This window comes from Berkeleyomyces rouxiae, assembly GCF_048999995.1.
Source record: "Berkeleyomyces rouxiae strain 22BRR77 chromosome Unknown BrBRR77_ptg000012l, whole genome shotgun sequence".
Lineage (NCBI taxonomy): Eukaryota > Fungi > Ascomycota > Sordariomycetes > Microascales > Ceratocystidaceae > Berkeleyomyces > Berkeleyomyces rouxiae.
Window position 1 is genome coordinate 2946424 of NW_027396502.1, and position 26347 is coordinate 2972770.

General features: G+C 48.0%; 8 protein-coding genes across 8 annotated transcripts; 6 read left to right on the forward strand and 2 right to left on the reverse strand.

Annotated features, from left to right (window-relative positions):
* Positions 1 to 523: 523 nt before the first annotated feature.
* BROUX77_008151 (uncharacterized protein) lies at positions 524 to 1897 on the reverse strand (the record flags this gene model as incomplete). Its single annotated transcript, XM_073753324.1, has 1 exon — positions 524 to 1897. One exon carries the CDS (start codon positions 1895 to 1897, stop codon positions 524 to 526), a length of 1374 nt encoding a protein of 457 aa, XP_073602444.1.
* A 2240-nt stretch (positions 1898 to 4137) lies between these two features.
* BROUX77_008152 (uncharacterized protein) lies at positions 4138 to 5462 on the forward strand (the record flags this gene model as incomplete). The annotated part of the gene is made up of 2 exons (XM_073753325.1): positions 4138 to 4433; positions 4520 to 5462. The coding sequence occupies 2 exons, from the start codon at positions 4138 to 4140 to the stop codon at positions 5460 to 5462; spliced, it is 1239 nt and encodes a 412-aa protein (XP_073602445.1).
* Positions 5463 to 6800: 1338 nt separating this feature from the next.
* BROUX77_008153 (uncharacterized protein) lies at positions 6801 to 7392 on the forward strand (the record flags this gene model as incomplete). Its single annotated transcript, XM_073753326.1, has 3 exons — positions 6801 to 6820; positions 6964 to 7210; positions 7282 to 7392. The coding sequence occupies 3 exons, from the start codon at positions 6801 to 6803 to the stop codon at positions 7390 to 7392; spliced, it is 378 nt and encodes a 125-aa protein (XP_073602446.1).
* Positions 7393 to 8445: 1053 nt separating this feature from the next.
* BROUX77_008154 (uncharacterized protein) lies at positions 8446 to 13492 on the reverse strand (the record flags this gene model as incomplete). Its single annotated transcript, XM_073753327.1, has 3 exons — positions 8446 to 8942; positions 9012 to 11963; positions 12373 to 13492. The coding sequence occupies 3 exons, from the start codon at positions 13490 to 13492 to the stop codon at positions 8446 to 8448; spliced, it is 4569 nt and encodes a 1522-aa protein (XP_073602447.1).
* Positions 13493 to 17138: 3646 nt separating this feature from the next.
* BROUX77_008155 (uncharacterized protein) lies at positions 17139 to 18784 on the forward strand (the record flags this gene model as incomplete). Its single annotated transcript, XM_073753328.1, has 2 exons — positions 17139 to 17706; positions 17790 to 18784. The coding sequence occupies 2 exons, from the start codon at positions 17139 to 17141 to the stop codon at positions 18782 to 18784; spliced, it is 1563 nt and encodes a 520-aa protein (XP_073602448.1).
* Positions 18785 to 19612: 828 nt separating this feature from the next.
* Positions 19613 to 21506, forward strand: BROUX77_008156 (uncharacterized protein; the record flags this gene model as incomplete). The annotated part of the gene is made up of 5 exons (XM_073753330.1): positions 19613 to 19695; positions 19764 to 21108; positions 21195 to 21252; positions 21309 to 21385; positions 21444 to 21506. 5 exons carry the CDS (start codon positions 19613 to 19615, stop codon positions 21504 to 21506), a joined length of 1626 nt encoding a protein of 541 aa, XP_073602449.1.
* A 1560-nt stretch (positions 21507 to 23066) lies between these two features.
* BROUX77_008157 (uncharacterized protein) lies at positions 23067 to 23714 on the forward strand (the record flags this gene model as incomplete). The annotated part of the gene is made up of 1 exon (XM_073753331.1): positions 23067 to 23714. The coding sequence occupies one exon, from the start codon at positions 23067 to 23069 to the stop codon at positions 23712 to 23714; it is 648 nt and encodes a 215-aa protein (XP_073602450.1).
* Positions 23715 to 24257: 543 nt separating this feature from the next.
* On the forward strand, positions 24258 to 26144 carry BROUX77_008158 (uncharacterized protein; the record flags this gene model as incomplete). The annotated part of the gene is made up of 1 exon (XM_073753332.1): positions 24258 to 26144. The coding sequence occupies one exon, from the start codon at positions 24258 to 24260 to the stop codon at positions 26142 to 26144; it is 1887 nt and encodes a 628-aa protein (XP_073602451.1).
* Between the last annotated feature and the right edge of the window lie 203 nt (positions 26145 to 26347).

Consider the following 26347-nt stretch of genomic DNA (forward strand, 5'->3'; position numbering starts at 1 on the left):
CAGCGGCTTCCTAAGGGCTGTCAGACCCCGTCGGTGCCCTGCGGTGAGGCTACGATCTACTTACATACATAGCACATACGGAGTGCTCAGTTTTAGTGTGATAGAGGGTTACTACGTTTTCGGGTTGTTGTACATACATATGTACATATGTAGTCAAGGATTAACTACTACAGGATTCTACTGCTTGCAAGCGCCATTATTTAGCACCGGTGCACTATAGGCCAGGGGCTGGGAACTCATTTTAGAAGCACAGGCAAGTGAGCGGACATGTACGATACCCATGGGGAGAGAGAGAAAGTCTCTCGAAATGTGAGAGTCACGGTTAGGTTGGGCCTTGCACAATATCAACAACATGGAGCTCATGAACAAGGTAAAAAATAATCAACTAAAAGTCCAAGCCAAAGCCGTTGTCTCAAGACTGAAAGCAGAAACTCAGGGCCCATGTACTTGCTCTCCTTCTATTTTTGCACCACATGTAGCTAATTATGTTAAAATACTTCCCTCTTTCATTCCCCTCGCTTAGTTACACGAATCCCCATCTAACATGGTCAGAAACTCTCAGCAATAGTTCCATGTACGCAATCGCACCCTCCTGTATTCTCTGGTGGTAAATCACGGAGTTAGGATAGAATGGACACTCCGGCCAGTTTAGGTTGGGTAGTCCAAGCTCAAACTGTACAGAGCGAATAGGCCTTCTTCTGCTATCCTCATAATGCCTAGAATGGACAAAGTCCATAGCATCACCAGCAATGGGATAAACATCAACGGCAGGTTTTGCGTCCCAGGGGACGTCCGTGTTTTCACTGACACGAGTTGCAATACTCTTGCTCAAGAAAGAGAGATATCTTTCGTCAGATTGTCGAATGAATTCCAAATATTCACTCCCACCTCGCTTGCCATCCCACTCCGGGTTGGCATATTTGATCCTAGGAGAGGTTGTTTGAGCTTGGCTGTGGCCCCATGGATACATCATCATGCTTCCATAAGAATGGACATCAACAAAGTGTGTGACTCCTCTATGCTCGTCCAAGGTCCAGACAATATTCCGGACTTCAGGTTCAGACCCTGGAGAGGGGCCTTGATACATTTCGGAGTTTGGATCATCAGAAGCAGGCTCGTATCCAGGAACAAAGTGTTTCTTGTAGTCCCACAAGAAGTTGAAGTTTCGATTCAGGTCAACGCCAATGGGGCCCATATTATCTTCTGGTGCGTTGCTCTTGGAGCCGCGGCGATTCTTGCGCCAGCAGCTGTTGGTATGATGGTCCCAGATAAGTCCATCGGGATTAGGAACAGGAATAGCTACAATACCAATGTTCATAACTTTCCTGACTTGCTCATAGGTGTAGCGTGCAGTGCCATATTCCAGACCGATTTTTTTCTCGCTAGCATGCAGCAAATCCGAGATAAACATAATTAAGCTGTCAGCCGCCCCACGCTCCCGCGGATGAATCTGGGTGACAATCATGACCTTGAGGTCCGAATCCTCAAGCTCACTCGGAACTATGTTCTTGGGGAAGATCTGCAAGCCATAAACTCGTCGTCCTTTTTGAGTGCGAGTGGGAGTTTCGAATATTGCAGCATGGCCATCGGTTTGGAACTTCTTCATGGCTATATAGATCTCTTCAATGTTCATGAAATGCTCGAACGTAATAAACTGGTCCTTCATCATGCTCAACCCGGGAGGTGCACCGAGAGGCCATCTGTTTTCGAATGAAACAGTGAGAAGCTGAGATTTGGCAACTTCGGATGACATCTCAAAGTCCATGTCGGTATCAAAAGCCCAGTCTCCAAACCCCCTTCGTTCCTTGACTAATTTCTTTGCAGATTCATAGTCTAGATCGCAGGCGGAGATACTGATAAGTGTAGTGGCGAAAGCCATCAATGAAGGAAGCCTCATGACGTAGATAGAGGCGAAGGCGAATATGGTTGGATGAACAACGCATGTAAAAGAATAAATAATGTAGATCTGGGACGACGAGAATAGAAGTTATATAGGACAAGAAATGAGAAGGGGATCTTGAGTTGTCGAATCTTGAGATATTTGTCACTGATGAAGCAGTGGGTGTGACCTGCGTTTTATGATCCTGTCCGTCTACGGCTCGTCCACACAACAACCTGTTGATATTTTGGGCTTTCATTCCCGGAGCTTCCATCATTACATCCACAAGAGCCTTCAACAATGCACGTCCCATCTTGGTCTCCACCTCAGTTCTTGCAGGTTCATATCGTGTGCGACCACTTGGTTCTCGGGCTCCGTTACTGATTGGGAATTTTAATTGCATAGGCTATACATGACAGCTCGGGTGGTCTTCGGTTGAGATGCATGATGTGTAAGTTTAAAAAAGAACCTGTTCAAGACATCTTGATGGCTTGTGCACGAAAACCTTGTCGTTTGCAGGGGCACGATACCCAGATTATTATGTAATTTACCGTCGTTGACATCTCATTAATTGCATATGTCCCCACTTTGTCCGCCCTCTCTCGCTGTGCTTGTGAGGATTGCTTCTCGTCGGCAAACCCGCCCCTCCGTTTTGTCGAAGAGTGCAAACTACCACTGCGCCAAAAAGACAAACGCTCATTTGGACTTGCTTACTTAGTAGAGCTTCTATCTTCCATTATGTACGCTGGGCTCTCTTTTGGCCACTGTGCTATACGTTAACTGGGTAACTTGGCCTCTTTTTGTAGTGATCCTAACAGCAATAGTTTGGCACGTTTGTACCGACCAAAATCCGCCTCTATCAATCAAAACATAAAATAACCCATGAGAACGATCGGTAACTATAGTAGTTATTATCAATACCGAAAGTGCTGTGCCTCACAAAAGGCAACTATTCGATAGCCGCCGATCCTTTGCCAACCCTAATGTAGAAATGCGTTTGTTTGGGAGAAACAACATAGCATCATGAGAATGCATCCATAGGAAGCTATCCCACTCAACCGTAGTTGCGAATAAAAATAACTAGCAGCATAACAGCCGCAGTAGTCCAACCACCCGAAGCAATACTACACGGCAGCTCCCGGCAATCCCTTAATCCCACTTGCCTTGGAAAAGTTCTTCTCCCCACCGACATGAAACGTCCAATTCTACATAAGTTCTCGCCATCATTTAGACGCATACAAGTCACTCACTGGTTAGCGATAGCTAGCTGACTACGGACAAGCAGGTTTACAACAATAGAACACCATGTGTGTATACTGTCAAGTGCACGATGAACAGCGCAAATCTAGCTACGACAATATATATACATGGTTATATACATCGCGTGCATGGCTGGCTATGTGCGAAGTATAAAACATGGCGGAAGATTGTAGTCCGAATAAAAAACTAAGTCCACGGACATACTTCGTTCATTATTGGCACAAAAATGCATTTATGGGTTTACAGTAACCCCGACTGAATCCTAGTTCTATTGACGACATTTTTCACACATACACTTTGCAACACTGCTAACTATTTCAGTTGTCGACTATCTTGGCGCGGAGTTTGGGGGAACAGTCGTGGAACAACATATCCTTGAGCAGGTTGTGAAAAGGGTGTACATCACCTGACCGGATAAGCGATGGATACACCCCGGGGCGTTCAGGAAGAAACGGACAGCCACCGATGAGTCAGCCAACGCCACACCGACCCACAAATAATCAGCCACAGCCAGGAGGAGGATAAAACGGCCAGCGAGGCCGAAGATGGGAGAACGGAGAGAGAGGAGTGGGCAACCATTCAGAGTCTACTTTGTTAGAGAGAAAGAGATTTATTTATCCACCCCCATCTTTATAACTGTTAACTGCTTGGAACTCATCACACGCTACCCGCTTTCCACACAGGTACACCCGTTCTCACCGAAGCTGACCGGGCTCAATGAGTTTGGCGTGACATTCGGTGTGTTATTTCAATCACGTGATATTAGTTCGTGAGGAAGTCACCGAGCGACATGTGAGTGGGGCTGGTAATTTTTGAGCTCTCATGTACATTTTTTTCCAAGGTGAACACAACGCCCGTTTTGGTTGCGCGCGCATTCAACGACATCTAATCTGACGCGAACTATTTATATCCAGTCATCAACTGACTCATGGCAATATAGCCAGTCCTGCCTTTCGTCTACACCACCAGCCTTACCTTCCAGTTACCGACTCACCATCATGTCTAGAAGACGTGCCCAGGCCGTTGAGTCTGTAGATGTCAAGGCCGAAGATGAAGCTACATCCAAGATCGCAGTTTACAAGGAGCTCCTCTATGACTCCATGCAGGCCAATGGGACAGAGGATAGACTATACAACCAGGTTGATCTTCAAGCGCTGAAGGCTATTCCTGATGCGAGCATCGTGACTCTTCTGCAGGTTGTCCAAGAACTGGTTAACGACAAACTCTTAGTTCCTTGCGCCGGACGCGATGCAGGGCTTGCTTGGAGATGGCGCGATGCGCGCGAAGCTGAGAAGTAAGCATTTTATGTGCCTGTCTTGATTTATTCTCTACTTGATGCACTATCGCTATACCACGACCAGTTGACTAATTTTCTCCAAGATACAAACAGTGTACCACTCCCGAACAAAATATGGTCTATCAAATGATCGACGACTCCGGCTCCGATGGTGTCTGGTCACAGACTGCCCAGAAGCGCCTCGGAATGCACGAGAACATATTTAAGCTTGCCATCAAACAACTGTTGGGGAAAGGTCTCATTGCCCAATTCAAGAGCGTTGAGAATCCTAACAAAAAGATGTATATCAAAGCATCCATTCGCCCTTCTGAGAAGGCTACCGGCGGCCCGTGGTACACTGACCAGTATCTAGACGAGGCCTTCATTGAGGACCTTGAGCGTGTCATTTATGACTTTGTTAAACAACGTAGCGCTTATCGTTCTCGTGGCGGACCTGGCACTGGCGGCCGTACACTTCAACCCAAAAAGGGAACCATTAAGGGAGGTGAGAAGGTTGTGCGGAAGCGCACGGCTGATGAGATTAGTACTGGGAATGATGCGCCCACTGCCCCCAAAGCACCAGTTCCCATCACGACTGATAGTACACAGTCACATGTCACCCCGATAGCTTCTGCTACGACCAAGAAGGACGTACTTCTTCCTTTGCCTGCTGGGTACACGGGTTACCCAACCGTTCGTGATATTGCACGTGTTTTATCGCAGTCTGGCATCACCACTAATACCATCCTTAGTGAGGAGGATGTGCAGAAGCTAGTAGACGTGCTCGAATTTGATGGCCTAATCGAGCGTATTAAAGTCGGCCGCAGAATCGGCTACCGAACTTCGCGCGCCGTGAAGCAGAGTTTGGAACAGTGGGCTGTGCCCACTGAACCAGGCAAGCAGGAAAAGGGCATACCCCTTCAGTACGGAACCCCTTTCAACGAAGTGCCCTGTGGTCGTTGCCCGGTATTCGATCTGTGCGAAGAGGGCGGCCCTGTGGCACCCAGTAATTGCGAGTACTTTAAAAAATGGCTGGGTCAAGAATAACTGGGAGACGACAATTTTGCATTTTTGATTTTATAGCGGTGGCGTTTTGAGTTGCTTTTGCATGTGGTCTCCATCATCTACCCAGACAGAGTGTGGTACTATAGTATCGTGGACTTACCTGTTTGTCATATCAGGGCCTTGGATCTGATGAATATAGTTAAAACGTACAACCTATGAGTAGTTATCGCTTAGTGATAGTTTGTCGTCGTGCGTGCTACTTTGCTCCATTTTGTTTGTTACAGTGCATAAGAACCGGCTTTCGGTGACATCTCCTCATGACGGACAACAGAGCATCTATTCAAGGCACTGGTCAACTGCAAGCTTGTGTGCAGAAGTGGTATAGCCGTAGCTGTTGGTGCTAACGTAGAAAATTTGGTAAACCTTGCTTAACTGAGGCCATCATTAATCACTTATACGTATGTGTGTGCACACAACGCAATAGTTCTAACTACCTGCAACAAGCTGTTCCATGTCTGTAGCTACATGGATGCAACTTACCACAGACCAACATCTCTGTAAATCGTGGCTGAAATTTCAAAACGCCACAATTCTCCTGATTTGGCATTATCGCTTCTATCTACACGTGACTGAATCTCCACACACACTCTGTAATCATGATGCTAGTAGGGTTTTCCACGAATTTTGACTCCCCACAGAAATTTTTGTCGTGCTCCGCAGGAATTTTGGATAGTGGGCACAGAGACCACAGAAGCACACTTTTTCCTCCTCTTTCTCTACCCTCCTAATTTCGGTCTTGCTCTCCTCAACAACAGTTGTCGTTCGTCTATTTTTCAGTTACGACACCATAATCAGACAAAATGGCCAAACTTTCGTAAGTTTTACCTGGTCAATTTTGTTTTTTTTTTCTCTTTATTCTTGTGCAAAAAAGTCTTGTTTTCGCCCTCCACGCCGACGGTCTCAAACGAATATCGACGAAAATTCTACATCTAAAGCCACGACGAAGAATCCGATCAAACTCGAAGTCCAAATTGTGTTCTTGGCGCTAGCCCTTGTGTAGCGGCTATTTTGTCACTGCGGGAGGATAATGAAATCGGTTCTTGACGCAAGTCGGGACTAGATTTCAACCACACAAAACACCATCATTGTCGCCATAATGTGGAAGCCCGTACCCGTAAACTTACATGCACTCGAATCACCAACTCGACAAAGGCATCTACAATGACCTGGTGGAGCTTCAAGCTGAAGACGCATATAATAGCCGATAGACCAATGACGCCGAGCTTTTGAAACAAGACTTTTTTGTGCAAGCTTTCATTTGCAACAAGAAGCTAATACTAACCTTGCGATAGGCGTGGTGCCCCCGGTGGCAAGCTCAAGATGACCCTTGGTCTCCCTGTGTACGAAAATTCCCTCCTATTCTTTCAACAATGATACACACACCGTCGTGCGCCCATAACCTCTGGAAACCGACGGTGTCAATCTCACGCCATCATAACTCTAAAATACGAAACATGGATATCTGTTACTAACACACATACAGCGGTGCCGTCATGAACTGCGCTGACAACTCTGGTGCCCGCAACCTGTACATCATTGCCGTCAAGGGTATTGGTGCTCGTCTGAACAGATTACCCGCCGGTGGTGTCGGTGACATGGTCATGGCCACTGTCAAGAAGGGTAAGCCTGAGCTGCGTAAAAAGGTTCACCCCGCCGTCATTGTCCGCCAGAGCAAGCCCTGGAAGCGCTTCGACGGTGTCTTCTTGTACTTCGAGGACAACGCTGGTGTCGTAAGTTTTATCCCCAATAGCTTCCCATTATCAATGAGGTCTAGCTCTTCTAACCCATCGTTTTGCAACAGATCGTCAACCCCAAGGGTGAGATGAAGGGCTCCGCCATCACTGGTCCCGTTGGTAAGGAGGCCGCTGAGCTATGGCCCCGTATTGCCAGCAACGCTGGTGTCGTCATGTAAAGAAAAATCAAAAAGCAAAACAGAAATCTCTTTTTTACGCAAACCGCATCACGTCGCACACACACATACACATTACATACTCGTCTTTACTCCTTTACGTCGGCGTCAGTCCTTTTTTTTATAACTCGTCTTGGCTTTTTGGCTGTTTAGTAAAGCAGAATAAGGAGGGAAAGAGAACCGGACTAGCTGAGGCTTTGCCAGCCCTCTCTTTTTTAACGATGGAACAACAAAATGGGCGTTATTCACCTTTGTCTACATGCGCTGGACATTTGTAGTTTCAATGGGAACATGGGCGCTGAGTGATTTCTTCGCAAATTTCTCCTTGTTTTTTTCTTTGTTTTCATGGTAGTAGTTGAAATGGGGCGTTGAAGTTATTCAATGCGTGAATAACTATCGCAGAGATAAAAGGGTTGTGGGTGTTGTGTAAGAAGGTTGAGTTGAAGTCCCATGACGTCTATTGGCCTATCTTATCGACGTATCGATAAGACTACTGGCTCCACTTGCTACTACATTGTAATTTACATGTGAAGATCAGCATAGATACACACACCAAGCTAAACAGGAGGCTCACATCGTATAAAAATCCAGCTTCGATTGAAATAATAACACCCGCAAACCAAGTATCCTCTTTCGGGATACATTCGCGGTCAAAATCTTATCTAGCTCGCTGGGTACACTTGAAAGGGATAAATGAATTCGGCGGTCAATCGCGAATATAAGACAAACGCCAATAACTCACAGAAATGCAGAATACCCAATGGAAAACCAGATGTCCTATATTCAAAACAGTTGCATGATACAAAACATAACAAAAAAATAGCCACTTATTCCACAGACACCATGCTATAGTTTTATTTTTGGGAGTAAGTCCCCTGGGAGAGCAAACAATATGAAAACAGAAGAAAAAGTTTGATTGGCAAAAGAGCAGAAATACAGGCTGGCGTGTTTGCGCATAAGAAGAAAAGAGCAAAGCACAAGACAGGGATAACAGCGAAGACGTCGAGCTCATTTAGATTTTGATAAAATTATAGGTCGGAATAAATGTCAGCGTCGCTACGGCTGAGGTGGCACATAGCGCGAGATATTCAGCGGTGCCATTGGTTCCTGCTGTTGTGATGGGTGCGACTGTTGGTGAGGTTGCTGGCCCATGGGTGGGGGAGGAAGACCGACGTGCGACTTTTGTTGGCCCTGTTGGGAGTAGCCTGACTGCGGCGGTGGTTGGGTGAGGAAGACACCATGCGGATGCTGGCTACGCTGCTGCTGAGGCGGTGGTGGAATCTGTGAATGGGAATGCATGTGTTGTGTCTGCGAGTGGTGTGCATACAGTGGCAAGGGCGGAACGGAGCTCGGGTTAGCATATGTAACAGGCCGAGTAGACTGAATAGATGCACCGGTGGGACCGTGATCGATCGGAGATGGTACGGATCCATTGCTGCCCATCCGGCTGTGATTATTATTTGCAGGCAGTGGATCACGGTCTTGCTTTTTGCGCGCTAAAGTTGCTTTGCGCTTGTCTACTGCACCCTGCATGGAACCGGATTTCCAACGGTCTATGGGAGAGGAAAGATTAGTGTTTGTTTTTTTCCATCACGATATACTTTGCAGAATTGAAGGCTTACTCTTCATGGAGTGTGACATCTTCTCAGACTTGGTCATTTGAGCATACTCCTTGCTGCCCATGACCACGTTATCCAGATTGATGGGTTTTTGATTAGGTTTAACCATTTTAATTCTAACGCGATTGTCGGTTTCAGCGCCGCTTGCATTATTGATTCCAGGGCTAGTTGATGGAGGCACAGACGGAGGAGGCATTACTTGGCCCCCATGTCCGTGGTTGTGGCCATGACCATGGTCGTGAATGTGAGCATGAGTATGGTTGTGGCCGTGACCATGCGAGTGGCCGTGAATCTGAGGATGCGAATGTTGCTGGGGCGGGATTTGGTGTGAATGTTGGATGAACTGCGTTTTGGGTGTGTATGGAATGTGTGTACTGCCATATGGGGGATTCTGGTTATGGCCATGATGGTGAGTTGGAGGGTGGGAAGACGCCTGTCCGTTCTCAGAGTGCTGGGTCATGGTATGCGGAGAAAGCTGGTGTTGAATTGGCGGGTAGTGAGCAATAATAGTAGGCATGTGGCTAAGTGGCGGCTGCTTGTTATCATACATAGGTTGACTTTGCATTTGCATGATATGTGGCGGCGGCGGAACTTGGCTCTGCGAATGTGGAGGCAGCTGAGTTGAATGTTGCACATGAGAAGAATCACCATGTGATTGCATCAGCTGTGGTGGTTGCGGCAACGATGAAGGTTGCACGGGATGTGTAGCTCCAGCAGTGTTGCGACGACTACCGCGGCTACGGCTACGTCCTGAGCCACTGTCACGCTTCAGTAACTTGTCGGGATTAGAGTTCCACATGATTTGGCCGTTGTGATTAGGGGGTGCCTGAACGCCAGGAAAGACAACAGGTCCAGACGCCGGGCCAGAGATGCTGTCGTTGGGAGAGAACGATGGGGGACAGGGCTGGGCGGAATTTGTTGCTTTTCTGCGATTTGAAGATCCATTTAAAGCTGGCGTTGAGGCGTCTTTGCCGTTCTCTTTTTCCTTGCGTGCCTTCTTGCTATTTGTGGGTGGAGGTACGTTCTTGGAGGTGGTGGCCGAGCCACGAACGTCTCGTAAGTTAGGCACCATTAAGTTGACTATGCGCTTCTTAGCGGGCTCCTCTTCCGCTTCGATGTCCGATGTAGCTACACTCGGGGGAATTATTGTAGGAGCACCCGCAGTAACATTGATTTCTTCTTCAATTACAGCACCCTCAGCAGCAGCCTTGTCAGCGGCGATCTGGGCCTTTGTACGGCGCACGCGTCGTTTCCGTGGGGGCTCTTCTTCTTCGGGCTGCTCGGGGTTGAGCTGAGACTCTGCTACGCTCTCTCCTTCCTTCGTGTGTACATCCTGGTCGGACACAGCATCCTCGACAGCATGCGTAGGCTCTTCGTTCTTAATGCGTCGGCGTTTGCGCGGGTTGGAAGCAGACTCCATTTTGTTGTTTTTAGTGGGTGTGGAGATAGAGACAGCAATGGACGCAGGAGCAGGCGTTGAGGGAGTGGAAGATTGTGGTTGCGTTTCAGATAGCCCGGAAGTGGTAGCAACACCAGAGAAGGAGGCATTGCTGTTAAAGGAGGCTGAGGCCGAATTGTCCCCAGTGGTAATATCCAAGGCTTCTTCTTCGCCCCGCCTTCCACGGGTCGAACGTTTGGAGCCTAGTTGTAGCGACGGTGTTGCACTTCGTGAATGTGATTGACCATCAAACATCTCGCGGGGCTTGCGCATGCGTTTGCCAGTTATGATATTGGGATCAGAGTGATCAGTACCCTTGGTCGTCTTGTTAGGGTCGTTGCGGAGCGAGCGGCGGACATCACCATGATTAGGGGCGGCTTCATGTGGTTGATCCAACGGGTCTTGGCGGCCGATTTTGCTGACATGCGGATCATAACGGAAGAAATAGAGGTCTGCCATGAGACGATCCATCATGCGTACAGTGTAGATATCGCGCTCCTTGGCAGTCATAGACTTGGCTGAGTAGCCCTTGAGCAAAAACTCCTTAGGAACAAGCAATTTCTCAGAATTTGCATCGTCTGTGGAACGTCTTTGGGCGTTTTCCCAGTCATCGACGACCGCGCTGGTGGCGACGAACTCGTTTTGATACTGGTACAAAATCTGGTTGACGCTGTCGATACAATGTACGAGGTCATCATACTCCATATCATCGTGGTTCTGGAGGACGCTCACAATGTCATTGATATCCGGGAGCTTGCGGAAAAGAAAAAAGCGGCTATCATTGGCCTCTTCGGCTTCGTCAGAGCTGGCGACGCGACTAGCAACAGTGGCCTGGTGGGATGAAGCTTGCTGGGATGATGTTGGCGGGTGATGACTGGCACCAGATTCTACAGCTACGTCGTCTTCATCGGCGGCGCCGTCTTCCTCGGCACCGTCCACATCGTTTTCGCCATCTTCATCCTCATCCTTTTCTTCCACCTCAGGGACTCGACTTTCTGGCTGGAGAGTCCACTCGTCGTCAAGATAAGCATCCCATGTTTCATGAGGGGCGGCGGCAGTGGACTTGGATGAGGGAGAGCGGATGACAGAAGGTGACATGGAAAAAACTAGAGAGTTTGCAGATGAAGACGTGCGGGTGCGTTTCTCAAGCGCTGAAGCTGAAACCGAAGTCCCACGCTGGCGCTGATCAGCGTCAGTCTGGGTCAGTCTATGGGCTTTCCAGAAGCTGTCTACAACACTTAGCGGCTGGGGCAAATTCTCTAAAGATGTGGAAGAAGGACGTGACTGAGACTGATGGACAGAGCCAGGGGCAGCAATGGACGTGTCAATGGCAGTAGAAGATGCGGCGGGGTGTTTGCCCTTGGCCAGCTTGGATCTGCCAGATTTTTGTCTGGTTGACTTTCGGGTTTCCGTCTTCTCTGGCGTTTCCTCTGACTGCGAGACTTCACACATGTGCGGTGAAGACAACAACTTAGAATACCTGCTCTTAATCGAACCGTTGATGTTGCGCAGAGGATCTGTATAAGCGGGTCGGTTAGTCAGCAGGTGATTTTTTCTCTGTTTTTAGGGGGAGATTTCCTGGAAATGTGGGTTTTTATGGGGATAGCATGAGAGTGGATGGAAGGGAGAAAGACATAAGTTTGTGACAGGCCGGGGTCTTCAGCGCAAGAGGCGGTATGTTCAGTGGTTTATATGCAACGGTTTCAGTGGGTACAGCGGGGCTTTTAGTGCGCAGTGCACTAGACATCATAGAAGCTTAAGCGGTGTTTCAGTGGGCACTACCATCAACACACTCCACCGCCAAACACGGTGCGTGATGTCATGTTTATGGGACCACACGACAAGTGGAAAACCACGATGACAGAAACGGAAATGGGCGATGTAGACGATGGGAAGGAGGAGGAGGGGGGAAGGGGGGTTGCTTACCATTAACAGCCTGGTATACGCGTTCACCGTATCCAAGGCGATAGTTGCTGGTCCGGTAAACCTCGTGCTGGCCATCTGGTAGTGTCCGCACCACATCCAGTTCTGGTGGCTGACGGTGATACTCTGTGGCATCCCGATACATTCGAGCCTGCTCTCGAGGGGAGCCCATAGGCTCTCCAGTACTGGAATAGCGCGGGAGCATGCTCGGGAATCGGTGGGAATTCACGGGTAACTTGGGGTCGGCGGTGGGTAGGTAATGAGGCATTGAAGACTCTGAAAGCTGAGTATCGGAAGCCTGTTCATGTGGCTCGTCTTCATGGATGCCATCAGACGCAGCAGAAATTTCGTCCTGTGAGTCGACGGCATGGGCAGCATTTTGAGCTAGAGCCGACGAAGTCTGTTTTGCTTTCCGGGTGACCCTACCGTTAGCATTGCTGCGGAGGCGGGTGGTCCTTGATGTGGTGGCTGTCTCTGTGTCGTTATCATCTTCAACGTCACTATCAACAAGGCGAGAAGGTCGTAGGAGCCGTCGCGATGCCCTTGCCGGGTTCTTTCGCGGAGTAGATGACGAAACTGTAGCTGATGCGGTAGCAGTGATGACAGCGGAGGAAGCGGAAGGGAGGGAGGGGCCATTGCGGCGTTTGGCTATTGGCGCATCGTCATCTCCGCTCTCATTGTCGACAATGCGCTTGCGGGTCTTGGCCACAGCGCCAGTCTGAGTGCGTGTGCGGTAGCCAATATCTCTATCAACAGGGTCACCATGCGCAGAAGAGCCTTGGCCGATAGTAGAAGTAGAGTTCTCTCCATAGTCAAGAGTCTTCCGGCGCCTTAACGAATGGCCGCCTTTGATAGCCGAAGACATGTCTTGGTCGGGCTCATGATGAGATGAAATGTGAGAAGTAGCAACAGGGACACCGGCCATGTTGACGGCTGGTGGTTCAGCAATGGTACTTCTTCTTGCGGGAGTGTGGGGAGCTGGTAGGGATTGTTGCGGGTTGGTGCTGGAAGCCAAGTCCGCAGAAGAAGAAGCTGATGATGAGGAGGAGGATGAAGAAGACGCCAGGGACGAGACAACAGCGACAGCTTGTGAGCGACGCCGTAGAGACCGAGAACCGGTCATAAAGATGATGTCGGGGTGTGTGAGTGTTGGGGCATGCACATGTGCAAGGCGCCTGTGGCGATATCTAGGGCAAGAGGATAGAATAGAGGCCGAGGGCATGTAAGAAGTAAGAGCGAGGGAAAAAGAAGCACGAAAGATGAACGAGATTGGGTGCGTGTGTTTTAATGTGTCGACGTGGAAGCGTGGAAACGTAGATGCGCCTCGCTCCACTATCACGACACAACCAATGTCTGTCGTTCTGTGGAATGCTACAAGAAGAAGGGAAAGCGCTAAGCAAGCAACAGGCGACGGGGGAAAAGGCGAAACAGGACAACGCAGTTTTATAAGACAGGAAAACAAGCCTTGACGTCGCGATAGTGCGACACGGGAAGAAGGAAAAATAGGCAGCGGGAAGGCGCAACAAAGACAAAAGGGAAAAGGGAGAGCGAGAGCGAGAGCGAGATCGAAAACAAGTAGGTGCAATGTGGAAGTGAGGCAGCAACAAGGAGCTTTATGCCTTATGCGGGAAAACAGAACGCCGACAACGAGGCAGGAGATGAAGAGAAGGAAAGACCCTTCTGGCAACTAGTGAACTAGTTATATATGGAGTTATGGGTGTTGCATGTATAAAAGGCGGACAAAGAAGAAGAGAGACCAAAACGAGAGAAAGGGAGCCAGAGCCAGAGCAAATCCGGGTGCAGCCTTACACAACCAATGTAAACTTTTATTAGCAAGGGCTGTAGTGCGCGTGGCAAGGCAATCCGGCCTGTACGTGTCTAGTATGGTGTGTGTGCCCTGTGTATGGCGCTCTCTCCAGTGCTACAGTGTGCTGGAAGACGCTGCGAGGCCCTATAACTCTAGCTGGCTATAGGCGGGACCCCGGCCCTGAACAACCCCAATCCTTGCCACGCTACATACGAGTTGGTCGTTAGACACACGCACACAACCAACTTCGGCCACCTCCCTCCATCTACCCAGCCATAGTTATCCGGTTGGCGTTGCAACTATATCAAACTCAATAACTAATAACTAGCTGTAACCAAAATTCTTCTCATATCGCGAAACACTGTGCTGTTTCTCCCGCCGATTGTTCTGCCGTCTTGTTGTGCTGGCCTTGCCGCTTGCCTTCTCGTCTCGTCTCGTCTCGTGTGGTCTGGTCTTTTTATGGCTCTGGTCAGCCTGTGTGTACTTCAGGGCTCTGCCTCACTCGTGCTTGGGTATCGGATTTTCGTCTGTGTGTCAAGATGCAAAACGAAATACATGCATACCTTGAAGGACCCGAACTGTAGTCGAAAACTCTGTTGTTACGTCTGCGGACTGTAAGACGGCCATCTGGCGCGCCTAACAAGTCTAAATAGACGGTTCAACTTACTAGTTGTAGTTAGAACGACAGAACAGAAAGCGGATGGTTTCTACAGAGTCCGTACTATGACGAAACAGATGTGTGCATGTACTTGGCGTATGCTTGCTGCCAGCTGATATAACTTCCCCCCCCAAACCCCCCTTTGCTTTGCCATCGTCTGATTCAAGCACACGGCATATATATGTACATACATCCTTTCTCTCTCAGAGCCTCAAAGCGAGGACAGTTAACACCCAGGCTGAAGGGACGAACTAGCCAATAACGAAGCCTGGGATACGTGCTCACACTACATTCCAACTGAGAACGCCATGTTACTCCTCTATGCATCGAAGATCACTCCCCTACATCTACTCCATCTCGCGATCTTTCCATGGCTTTTCTGTTTTCCTAGTAGTAAGTTAGTACTAAGATGCCTCCCTTAAGAAACACTAGGTTTTGTGTGTCTTGTCATTTACATACATATGTATGTATGTAGTTGTGTAGTTACATGAACCTGGATAACACGGTATGCAATGCTGCTAGCTAGCACTACTCCTCCTATCCATGTCTCTCGTCTTCCCCATCTTCCCCGGCTCCTCCCATAACCTTGAACCTGAGCTTCAAGCTTCAGGCATATGTCCTTTCATTGGTTGCTTGTTTGTCTCAGCGCCACACTCTCTTTTCCCTTTGGCCGCCATCACGCCTATTCTTGTGGCGCATAAACAAACTCTGCAACCAATCAACATCTTGTATGTGTCTGCAAGTCAAGAGTTATATACATACAGTTAGTTGCCATAAGTTCGTCCCCACTTTGAAAAACCTAGCGAAATTCCTAACACCGTGGTAATCATCACTTCAACTTGAACCACGACAGCTTTTCAACAAAATAACTTCAGAACGCCTTTTTTGTGAGATTACATGCTCCAATCACTAGAGAAGCCAGAATTATATTTCCGGAAGCAAAAAAAGCGATGGTTGCGCTTTCACAGGAAGAAACATCGGCAATGTCCATTGCGAAGAAGGCTCAGATAAACCACAAGACTTCACCCGTATACTTCAAACCGCCAACAAAACTTCCACGCCGAAGGCCAAGCTCCAATATGGATATCCACAGAAGCGCAATCCACTCAACAGTTGATCTATCATATTACCTTTCAATAATGAACGCCTAATCGCGTAGGAAACCCTTCGGAAAACCTAGACGTTCCGACCCCCGAGAAACCAACCAACTTGATGTTTCTTTGTATTACACGAGCAAATGGAAAGATTTTTAAAATCAAAGACATGCTACTGATAGAAAAATGATTAGGATACGTGGACATCAAGCTTGCATCAAATATATCAGCATATTGATTGAGTTATGGCGTCTCAGAGTTCGGGCAAGTTTCGTGATTCTAGTTGATTATCACTATCAAATACCACGAACCTCTTCCAGGCTTCATAACCTTTTTCGTCGAAACACTGGGAAAATTCTGAAGAGATGGATTTATGCAGAAGGCTTTATTCTCCAAAATTCCGTGAATAATTCAGATGGTAGAGTTGAACTCCGTCGTTGCATCGAGAAAATATAGATAGAGATTTTACAGCCTCTGATTTTGAGGCGAATCACCTCATTAGAGAAAAGATGGGAAATCTACCCCGAGCCTTGGGTTAATATATCACATCTTGCAGAGTAGAATCAGAGCTTGAATTTCGTATAAAGAATATACGAATTGAATTTCATATAATTGAGAAAATTCTACACAAAGATGCATCATCATCCAACCCAATGGTGGTTTGGTCATTAGTGGGGACAAACTTGTGGCAACTTACTGTACATATGTACATATGTACATATGTAACTACTTCTAGTTGGTTGCGTTGTTGCCTGTAACGAACTCTTCAAGCCAAATCTTGACATCTTACCTGATTGCCGAATACACAACTGAACTATAGAACGGAAGGAGAGAATTTGCTCCGTATTCCAGTATCCTTTTACCGTGTGTCCTATATTCTCTTTAGTCTATACCCAAAACCATATCAACACATCCATCCAACATCATCAACTCGAGAGTGTCATTTTCGACTTGTCGGATTTCCCACTTTTCTGACGGGTTGTGCCTCGTTTCGCCAAATTTCTGCAAGGCTCCTCCTCTCTCTTACCTTGATCTGTCTTGTTTTCTTGTCCTCAAATTAGCTCCCCTAGAAACTTGACCTACTACAAACTTTATCCCAACGCTAACTCCATATCCCTCAACAGGCTCATTTCTTCCATCGCATTCGGCCTTGAGTTCGTCGTCCTTTCTCTCCATCTCCACCCCTACCTTCATTAAGCTTCCCGCTATCATGGCCTCCAAAAGACCCTCAAAGGTCCCCACTGCCGATAATCTTGATGATCTTTTCGAAGGCATTGATGACAAGCTGGCCACCGCCAAAAAGCCCCTTAAGGCTAAGCCCGTCTCAGCCGCCTCCAAAGCTCTCAAGGACCAGGACATCCTTGCCGATCTTGAGAGCCAGCTTTCCGACAAGCCCGTCCCGTCTCGCCCGCACACCCCTCGCCTGAAAGACGGCCCCTCGTCTAAACCGCTCGTTCGTCGTACAACCGCCGACACCCCGCCTCCACCAGTCGCCGACACCCGCAAGAGCAACGAGTCATTCCGCCCTTCTACTATCGCCAGTTCCACCGCCAGCCCAGTCCTGCGAGCCTCTAATCCTGACCGCGATTCGTCTGCCTCTCAAAAACAGAGCTCTGGTGGAGGTGGAGGCTGGTGGGGCTTAGTTGCCGCTGCCAGCGCAACCGCCTCTGCTGCCATCAAGCAAGCCGAGCAAGCTGTCAAGGAGATACAGCAAAATGACGAGGCCAAGAAATGGGCTGACCAAGTTCGCGGAAATGTTGGCGCTTTGAAAGGCTTCGGTACAAAAACGCCCCGCGCCTATTCCCCTTCCTTCTCTCTACTTTAAGAATGCTGACCTGTGACCTGTCCTCCGCGCCTTCAGGTGATGAACTCCGCCATCGAGCCATGCCAACCTTCACCAACATCATTCACACGCTCGCCCCTCCCATCTCTTCCCACGAGCGCCTTGTCATTCATATTACCCATGATTTCATGGGCTATCCTTCCATTGACCCCATGGTTCACGAAGTTTTCTCGCGTGTCATGTCACAGGTCGAAGGCGGTGACCTCATGGTTATACAACGTGGCGCCGAAGCCCGCAGCCGCGCCTCTGTTCATGGTTGGCGTGATGGCCCTTGGTGGCGTGTGGTGGATAACGACCGTGATATGGGTGTTATCCGCGGTCTAGTCGAGGGTACCAAGCTGTGTCGTGCTAACGCTGAAGGATTTTCCACAGACTTCTTTTCTGCCAATGGCGGTATTGAAAAAGCCAGAATTAATGCTACAGAGGACCTGTCAGAGAGCAACCCTGTGCGCACGTCTAACATTTTCCTCAGTATTCAGGCCATATGCATTGAAGCGGAAGAGGAGTTATTTGGATCTAGTACCGCAAAAGAAAAGGGAAAGGCTACTGATCCTGATGAGTCCAAATACCCCGAAGAACTGATCCAATTTGCCGTCTTTATTCTCGATCCCATCCATGATATCGAGTTTAGCACTCTTTCTCAAACCGTGCCCGCGCAATGGATTACATGGCTCGAAGCTCAAGCCGAACCCGCCAAAACCGCGAGCGGCAAGCATGAACAGAAAGACGAGGACGAGGAGGAATATGACGATTCAGATCTGTCGCCGGAAATTGCATCGGCGCCCGAAGAAATCCGTGCAATTTTGGAAACCGGCGGTGTTGATCCGCGCGAATGGGTCAGTGAATGGGTTGAAGAAACGCTGACCCTGGCTCTTGGGACTGTGGCGCAGAGATATGTGGCGCGTCGCATGGGCGTGGGTGAGAAGGATAGCAATGCCATCAGAGGAAAGCGCCGCATGTCCGAAGTCATGCAGGACGGAGCAGGTGAAGTTGCCCGCGCAAACCTCATCTAACTACTGTTTTGTGTTTACATTAGGATGTTTACACATGTAACTATGCATTTGCTCATAGTATTTAGTATTTGCGCATTTTATGTAGTGGTTCATCAACTGCATGACTATCTACAACTAACACATAATGCTTGAAGTTTTTTCGAATTCTTGTGTATGTACTTGGCCTTAAGCTAGAGGTGATGGATGTCTGAAAAAGATTTGCTGACGTACTGTTTTTTTTTTATAATCCATATGCAGTCTTGACTACATAAATGCTTCTCTAAAAAACCTGTCTCTCGTTTTATTTCATATTCTTACTTCTTAATACGTGTTTTGTGTTGTGTGTAGTTATACATGCTGTCTTGACGTAGTTACATGAACAAAATGTCTTCATGAATTTCGTCACCAATATTTAATGTTAGATTGAGCACGCAACCCTACTGAGTACGTAGGGTGCCAGGGTTAGATTAATGTCCTAACTAGGTTTAAAGCCTTCATGCCCCTCGTTCCTCGATAAGCTGATAAGAAACTTTTTCGCTCCTGTCTTGGTCAATCTATTATTTGGCGAGTCATGAAGATGTCCAATGATTGGAGGGGCAGCTGGGGGTTGAATTTTTGGCCGCTAGATCGATCCGCTTGATTTTTTTTCTTAGTTTTTTTTTTCGTTCTCGTTTGGTTGGCATCGTGATTTTTGTTGTCGACAAACCCAGATTATCCCAATCTCGTTTCATTCGTCCTTGCTGTCGCTGTCCAGTTCAGGCTGTCGTGTCAAGCGTTGATCGTCATTTTCTCGCACCCTGCTTTGCTTCTTCTCCCCCCACCTTCTATATCGTTATTATTAGATTCACAATGACTAGCTCCGGCGAGATTACCGAGGTCGTCCCTCACAAGACCTTCGACACCATCTTGACTCTGGATTTCGGCTCCCAGTAGTGAGTCAAAGGCAGCCTACTGTGCCGATACAAGATCTTGATGTAATAACTAATTACTTTTTCGACAGTACTCATCTGATCACCCGCCGTCTCCGTGAGCTCAACATTTACTCGGAAATGTTGCCATGCACCCAGAAGCTTGCCGATCTTGACTGGAAGCCCACTGGTATTATTCTGTCTGGAGGTCCCGCCAGTGTTTATGCTCCCGATGCTCCTCATGTTGACCCCGCCTACTTCGATCTGGGCGTCCCGATTCTGGGTATTTGCTACGGCATGCAGGAGATTGCCTACCGCAGTGACTCCACCAATGTCATTGCTGGCGAACATCGCGAGTATGGCCATGCGGAACTCAAGGCCAAGAATGTCAATGGCCATGTCGACCGCCTGTTCAAGGACCTCGAGTCTGAATTCAAGGTGTGGATGAGCCATGGCGATAAGCTGGGCAAGCTCCCTGAGGGCTTTCACACTATTGCGACTACCCCTAACTCTGAGTATGCTGCCATTGCTCATGAGTCTAAGAACATCTACGGTCTTCAGCTGCACCCTGAAGTTACCCATACCGAGAACGGCACTAAGCTTTTGGAAAACTTTGCCGTTGGTATTTGCGGTGTCCGTCAGAACTGGACCATGGCAAACTTCGTCGATCAGGAGATTCTGCGTATCCGCAAGTTTGTCGGTGATGGCCAGGTTCTTGGTGCTGTTTCCGGTGGTGTCGACTCTACTGTTGCTGCTAAGCTGATGCAGCGCGCCATTGGTGACCGCTTCCACGCCGTGTTGGTGAACAACGGTGTCATGCGCTTGAATGAGTGTGAGACCGTCAAGGCTACTCTAGAGGCTCATGGAATTAACCTGACTGTTGCTGATGCCTCCAAGGAGTTCCTTGAGGGTCTTGCTGGCATTGCCGATCCCGAGAAGAAGCGCAAGTTCATTGGTCTCAAGTTCATTGAGGTGTTCGAGGAGGAGGCCAAGAAGATTGAGGCTGCTGCTGCCAAGACTGATAAGGCTGGCCCTATTGAGTTTTTCCTTCAGGGTACTTTGTACCCCGATGTCATTGAGTCGATTTCTTTCAAGGGCCCTTCTGCTACCATCAAAACACACCACAACTTGGCTCTGCCTGACCGCATGAAGAACGGCCAGGGCTTGAAGTTGATTGAGCCTCTACGTGAGCTCTTCAAGGATGAAGTTCGTGATCTGGGCCGCCAGCTGGGAATTCCCCATGAACTTGTCATGCGCCACCCTTTCCCCGGCCCTGGTCTAGCTATTAGAATCCTGGGCGATGTTACTCCTGAACGCGTAGAGATGACTCGCCAGGCCGACCACATCTTCATCAGCATGATCCGCGAGCATGGCTTGTACGATGAGATTTCTCAGGCCTATGCCGCGCTGGACACGAGCCGCGCTGTCGGTGTTATGGTACGTAGTACTTTGCATAACTTGGGCGACTAGGTCATATCGCGAATATGATGGGAAAAAACCCGAATAGCTGATTCTCCGTATAGGGCGACCAACGGGCTTATGCCCACATCATTATTCTCCGTGCTGTCCAGACCACCGACTGTAAGTTCCTTTTCTTAATCTCCCAAAGTTCCCGAGACCGTGCTAATGAACGATAGTCATGACTGCCACTCCTTATCCCTTCACGCACGAGTTCATGAACAAGGTTGCTACTAAGATTGTCAACAGCGTTCAGGTAAGCACGAGCTTTTTATGCCCACGTGAAATAATATTTTCTGATTGTATATATTTAGGGTGTCTGCCGTGTCGTCATGGACATCACCAGCAAACCTCCTGCTACGATTGAGCTGGAGTAGAAAAACCAAAATCAAGAAAGGGAATGGCGTTGGTGAAGATGGAAGTCATCTGAACGTGACGAGAAAGGTGTATGTACAGAAAGAATGTCTCTTTTTTTCTTGCATAGAGGAAATATTGGGTTAGACTTATTCATAGGAAAGGAATGGGGTTTAGATGTATTTTGTTTTTGTTTTTTTGCATTGCTTTCGTCTTATACGATGATATTTTTGAACAGTACCCAAAAAGCCTTTGCGAATAGAGGAATTTCTGTCACAAAGACACAATGAAGTTGTAAAGCTTAGGAAGTGGCACGGGCGCGTGATTTTAATGATGAAAAAAATGTAGAGGGGGAGACTTTGTAGTCTGTGTGGATGCATGTACCAATACAAGTCCGTCCATATTGTGTAACTACCTATCTTGGACTTTGATTTTGACACTGATGGTAAGTGGGTCTTGACGGGAGACTTTTCCATAATGAGGCAACTAGTTAGCTATAGTTAACTAAAGGAAAAGAGGGTGATGAGTTGGCTGCAACTGTACATAATGTACTAAGGCAAGTCCAAGGTAGAAGTTAGAGTAGCAAATGAACGATAATTGGTAAGTGTTGGCATGACGTTCTTGAAGTTTGAAAATTTGTTCAAATGTTCGTAGTTGAATGTGTACAGGCTTATTACTGATGGAAAAACTGAAGTTAACAAGTAGTCAACTAGTTAAAATCTTATCACCACCATCGTCGTCATCATCGCTGCCATGCTGTTGCGTTACGGTATATATTTAGGCCATACGAGGAGAGATTGTCCCCTATATTCATAGGTGATGGTCCTACCAGTCGCCAAATGGCCTATATATGGTATCCAGATGGCATCACGTGATCACATGGGCTCGGGGTCACGTGCTGGGCCATCTTCCAGCAACCCCTGCCTGTCAGTGAAGATTGGAGGACTCACTGTTATCCTTCACAGAAGTTTCTTCTAGATCGTCACGAGTTCAAAGAGTAATTAAGTCAATGATCCCAAGATGGAAGAACAATATGATTGATTGATTGCAAGCCCTTAACTACATACACCAGATAGAGAGAAAGAGCCATTCTTTATATCCAAAATCCTTGTGATCAGACCTCAGTCCAAGAGGTAGCCCATACGTCTTCCGATGCGGAAGGCAAACTTCCATTGCTAGCATAAAAGACAATTGCTGATACTTTTATGCTGATGGCAGGTGATGTCCGTGGCTGTGTCATGATGAAGGTGAAAGGCAAAACTTACAAGGAGATGATGATGGCAGATTCATTTGTCCCGTGTCAGACGTGAATTGAAATTTTGTCATCGATGTTGTCTCCAACATCGATGGAATTGTGAGGCAACCCTAAATTATGAGATTTAAGGGTTTGTACTCACAATACATCAATACTGCCACTGACCCGTGGCATAAGGTGGGCCCGTGGCACAACACATGCATGTCACGTATTCCTGCCTAAAAGAGGTAAAGTGCATGCTTGTGCTTTTGGTGGGGCTCCTCAAGTGTCAAGAGCACAATATCCACATACTTATGGCCTGGTGCTCCGGTTTGGCAAAGCCCTGAAAATGGCTTGGTGCGTTGAGTATGCAATCCCAAGGCACCAAACCATCAAGAGCCTTTTGGCTGTCCAGCTCTTTCATTTGCGAGACCTGACGCACATCGATTCAAGGCTACTATCGATCAAGAAAAGAATATGGTGCGTCCCAAGCCTCATACTGATCCTTTATTTATTTTCCGCTGCTAAGAATAACAAGGCCGAAATTTCTGATACCGACGTTTCTGTCCGCTTCAAAATTGGCTTGCACACGTTTGCACTGTTCATCGATAGTTTGTCATTATGGTCGACTATATCTGAGCAACTCAGCGCCATAATAAAGGCTCGATACGGCGCAACCGGACTGGCCACGTTCAATAATTCCATTGCCTTGCCGACTACGCAGAAGTGGAGGATCGTGTATGCCAAGCCGAAAAACCTTCAAGACGGCGGGGATGGGTGGACGCCGCTCAAGTTTGATGAAGAGACCGAGACGCCGGCAAGATCAGGCCTGACGGATGGTTGTGTGCTGGCGTTTGCTGTGTGGCCTGACACGGAAACCCGAACGCCTGTGGATGCCGACTTTGTTGTAGATATGCCGCCCATGGATGACGACAGTAATGGCGATGACATGGAGGATTCAAGGTCGGAGGACCCGTTTGACTTGGCGACAGAATAGATTCACACTACTGTCACGGGGAAAGACCGCGGCGCAACAGTTGACACGTTATTCTCGTCCAAGGTGAAGATCAAACAAGCTCACAACACTTTTCGCATGTCCAAGTTTTGACCTTGGCTGTCGTCTCGGCCTGTCTAAAAGCCAACTACTTTAGTGGAGTTCGACGGTACGTCTTGTAATGTTTGCGCTGGGAAACTCCCCCCCCCCCCCCCCACTAGAGTTTTACTTGGTATTTTGTAGATTTCTTGGTTTCCCCCTGATTCTTGCTTTGGCGTCTTGGATGAACCGCCCAGTTGCTTCGTGCGTTTGCTCTCCTTCTTTTTCGGATGCATCTAATTCTTCTTTGCTCCCATATTTCGCTCCTTATTAATCCCGTAGCACAGCCTACGGCTGAAGCCTCGAACACTTATCATTCCAGCTAAAAGCGGTGCCGCTGCTCTGCTCCCTCCTTTCCAGCCTCGTGGGCTCAACATCCTTCAGCAACTTCACATGTCTGAATCTCGAACCACTTCTCAACCCAAAGTCTAATACGCCTCAACCCCGATGAGATATCTTTCCCTCTTACGGGGGAGCCTGTGTCTCTTGGCCCCCCTTGGCCTACTATCAACGATATATCTTTACTACTATCCCGTGTTCTCACAATACGCCTTCCCTCTTCCTCAGGGCCCAAATGCCGCCGCCACGCCTAGCTCCAGCACTGCCTTTTTTGATACCCTAAGACGCCATTCCCCTGTTAATCTGGACTTCCTTGGTCCATTGCCGACTTTGGCGCCATTTCGCATGCTTACAATCGGTGATCCACAGCTTGAAGGGGACACTTCTATCCCTACGGTTAGCCTTGGTCACATGCCGCATGCGCTGGATGTTTGGGATCACCTTACATTTGTCACAAAACACGACTCCTTTCGCCTGCGGCTCAAGGCCATATTTCATGACATTGTCGACGTCATTTTCGAGGACTTGAACAACGAGTTCCTGTCTCTCAGGAAACGAATTGATCTTATTGGAAACGACTTGTACTTGGCACACGTCTTCCGTTCAATGAAATGGTGGACAGAACCGACACATATTTCTGTTCTAGGCGACTTGGTAGGAAGCCAGTGGATTGACGACGCCGAGTTTAAGCATCGCGGCGATCGTTACTGGAACACAGTCTTCAAGAACACACAAAAGGTGCCAGATGAGGTCGCAACCTATCCCGCCGAAGAATACAATCTCTCTGGATATGTTGGAAAGGACAACGATAGCTCAGCTAAAGATTGGTCACGCCGCATAATCAACATTGTTGGAAATCATGATGTAGGTTATGCCGGTGATTTGACCGCCGAACGGCTGTCACGATTCGAATACACATACGGAAAAGCCAATTACGAACTACGTTTCGAGTACCCGATCACTGATGAGCGCCTTCAAAAAACCGTGTTCGATGAAGAGACAAATCCAGAGTCTGTCCGTTTAGCGCCAGAACTGCGCCTTATAATCGTCAACAACATGAATCTCGATACTCCAGCCAAGAACTCAAAGCTGCAGGATGATACCTACACATTTATCAACGATATCATAGGTACATCATCAGCTGTTGAATTCGAAGGCCACTTCTCCATTGTTATGACACATATTCCATTACTCAAAGAAGAGGGGATTTGTGTAGATTCGCCTTTCTTTGATTTTTACGACGGAGACGATGGGGGTATTCGCGAACAAAACATGCTATCATATGATGCGAGCAAAGGATTCTTGGAAGGCTTGCTTGGGATGAGCGGGGATCCTGAAGCTGCTAATAAGGGTCTGGGACGTCCTGGCGTGATTTTGAGTGGCCATGATCATGCTGGCTGTGACACGTACCACTTCATCAACCAAACTGACGATACCCCGATCGAAAAGCGTAGGTGGGCGGCTCGACGATGGAAAAATGCGACGGAAAGCAACATCACTGGTGCAGAGGGTCATCCTGGTGTTCGTGAAATCACGGTTCGCAGCATGATGGGTGACTTTGGAGGCAATGTGGGCTTATTTAGCGCCTGGTTTGACACTGAGGAATGGAAGTGGAAGTACGAATATGTCGCATGCCCCTTAGGCAAGCAGCATATATGGTGGATTGTACACATTGTGGACTTGGTTGTGATTGTTGGATTGATGGTTTCCGCTATAGATATCGTGTTGCTGAAGGTTGTCGGAATCGATGTGGAGGCATGGATCTGTGGCACAAAGACTGAGCTTGACGCTACCGATGTTATGAGTGAAGCTTCAGAGAAGGCTTCACCTGCAACAAACAAACCTGTGGTCAACCAAGCCAACTACGAAAGAAAGAAGACAATGCTGTCTCCACCCGGAACTCCCTTAATTATGGGCAACGTAAGATCCAGGTCTTCGACACCACGGTTTACAACATCTATCCGAGAAAGCATCGAGACGCCAGACAGAGATTGAGACATAATGTATACTAACAATGATATAATCGATCTACTGCCAAGATTGTTTAGCCAACTATTTTTCATATTCACAACCTGTGATTAGACGAACATGTTTCTATCACCAAACTTGTAGTGACGCCGAAGTAAATCTTTCAAAAGAGCCGTGATTAATCATATCATTCATTCTCTTGTGAGAAGCTACCAGCCTCAAGTGTAGCG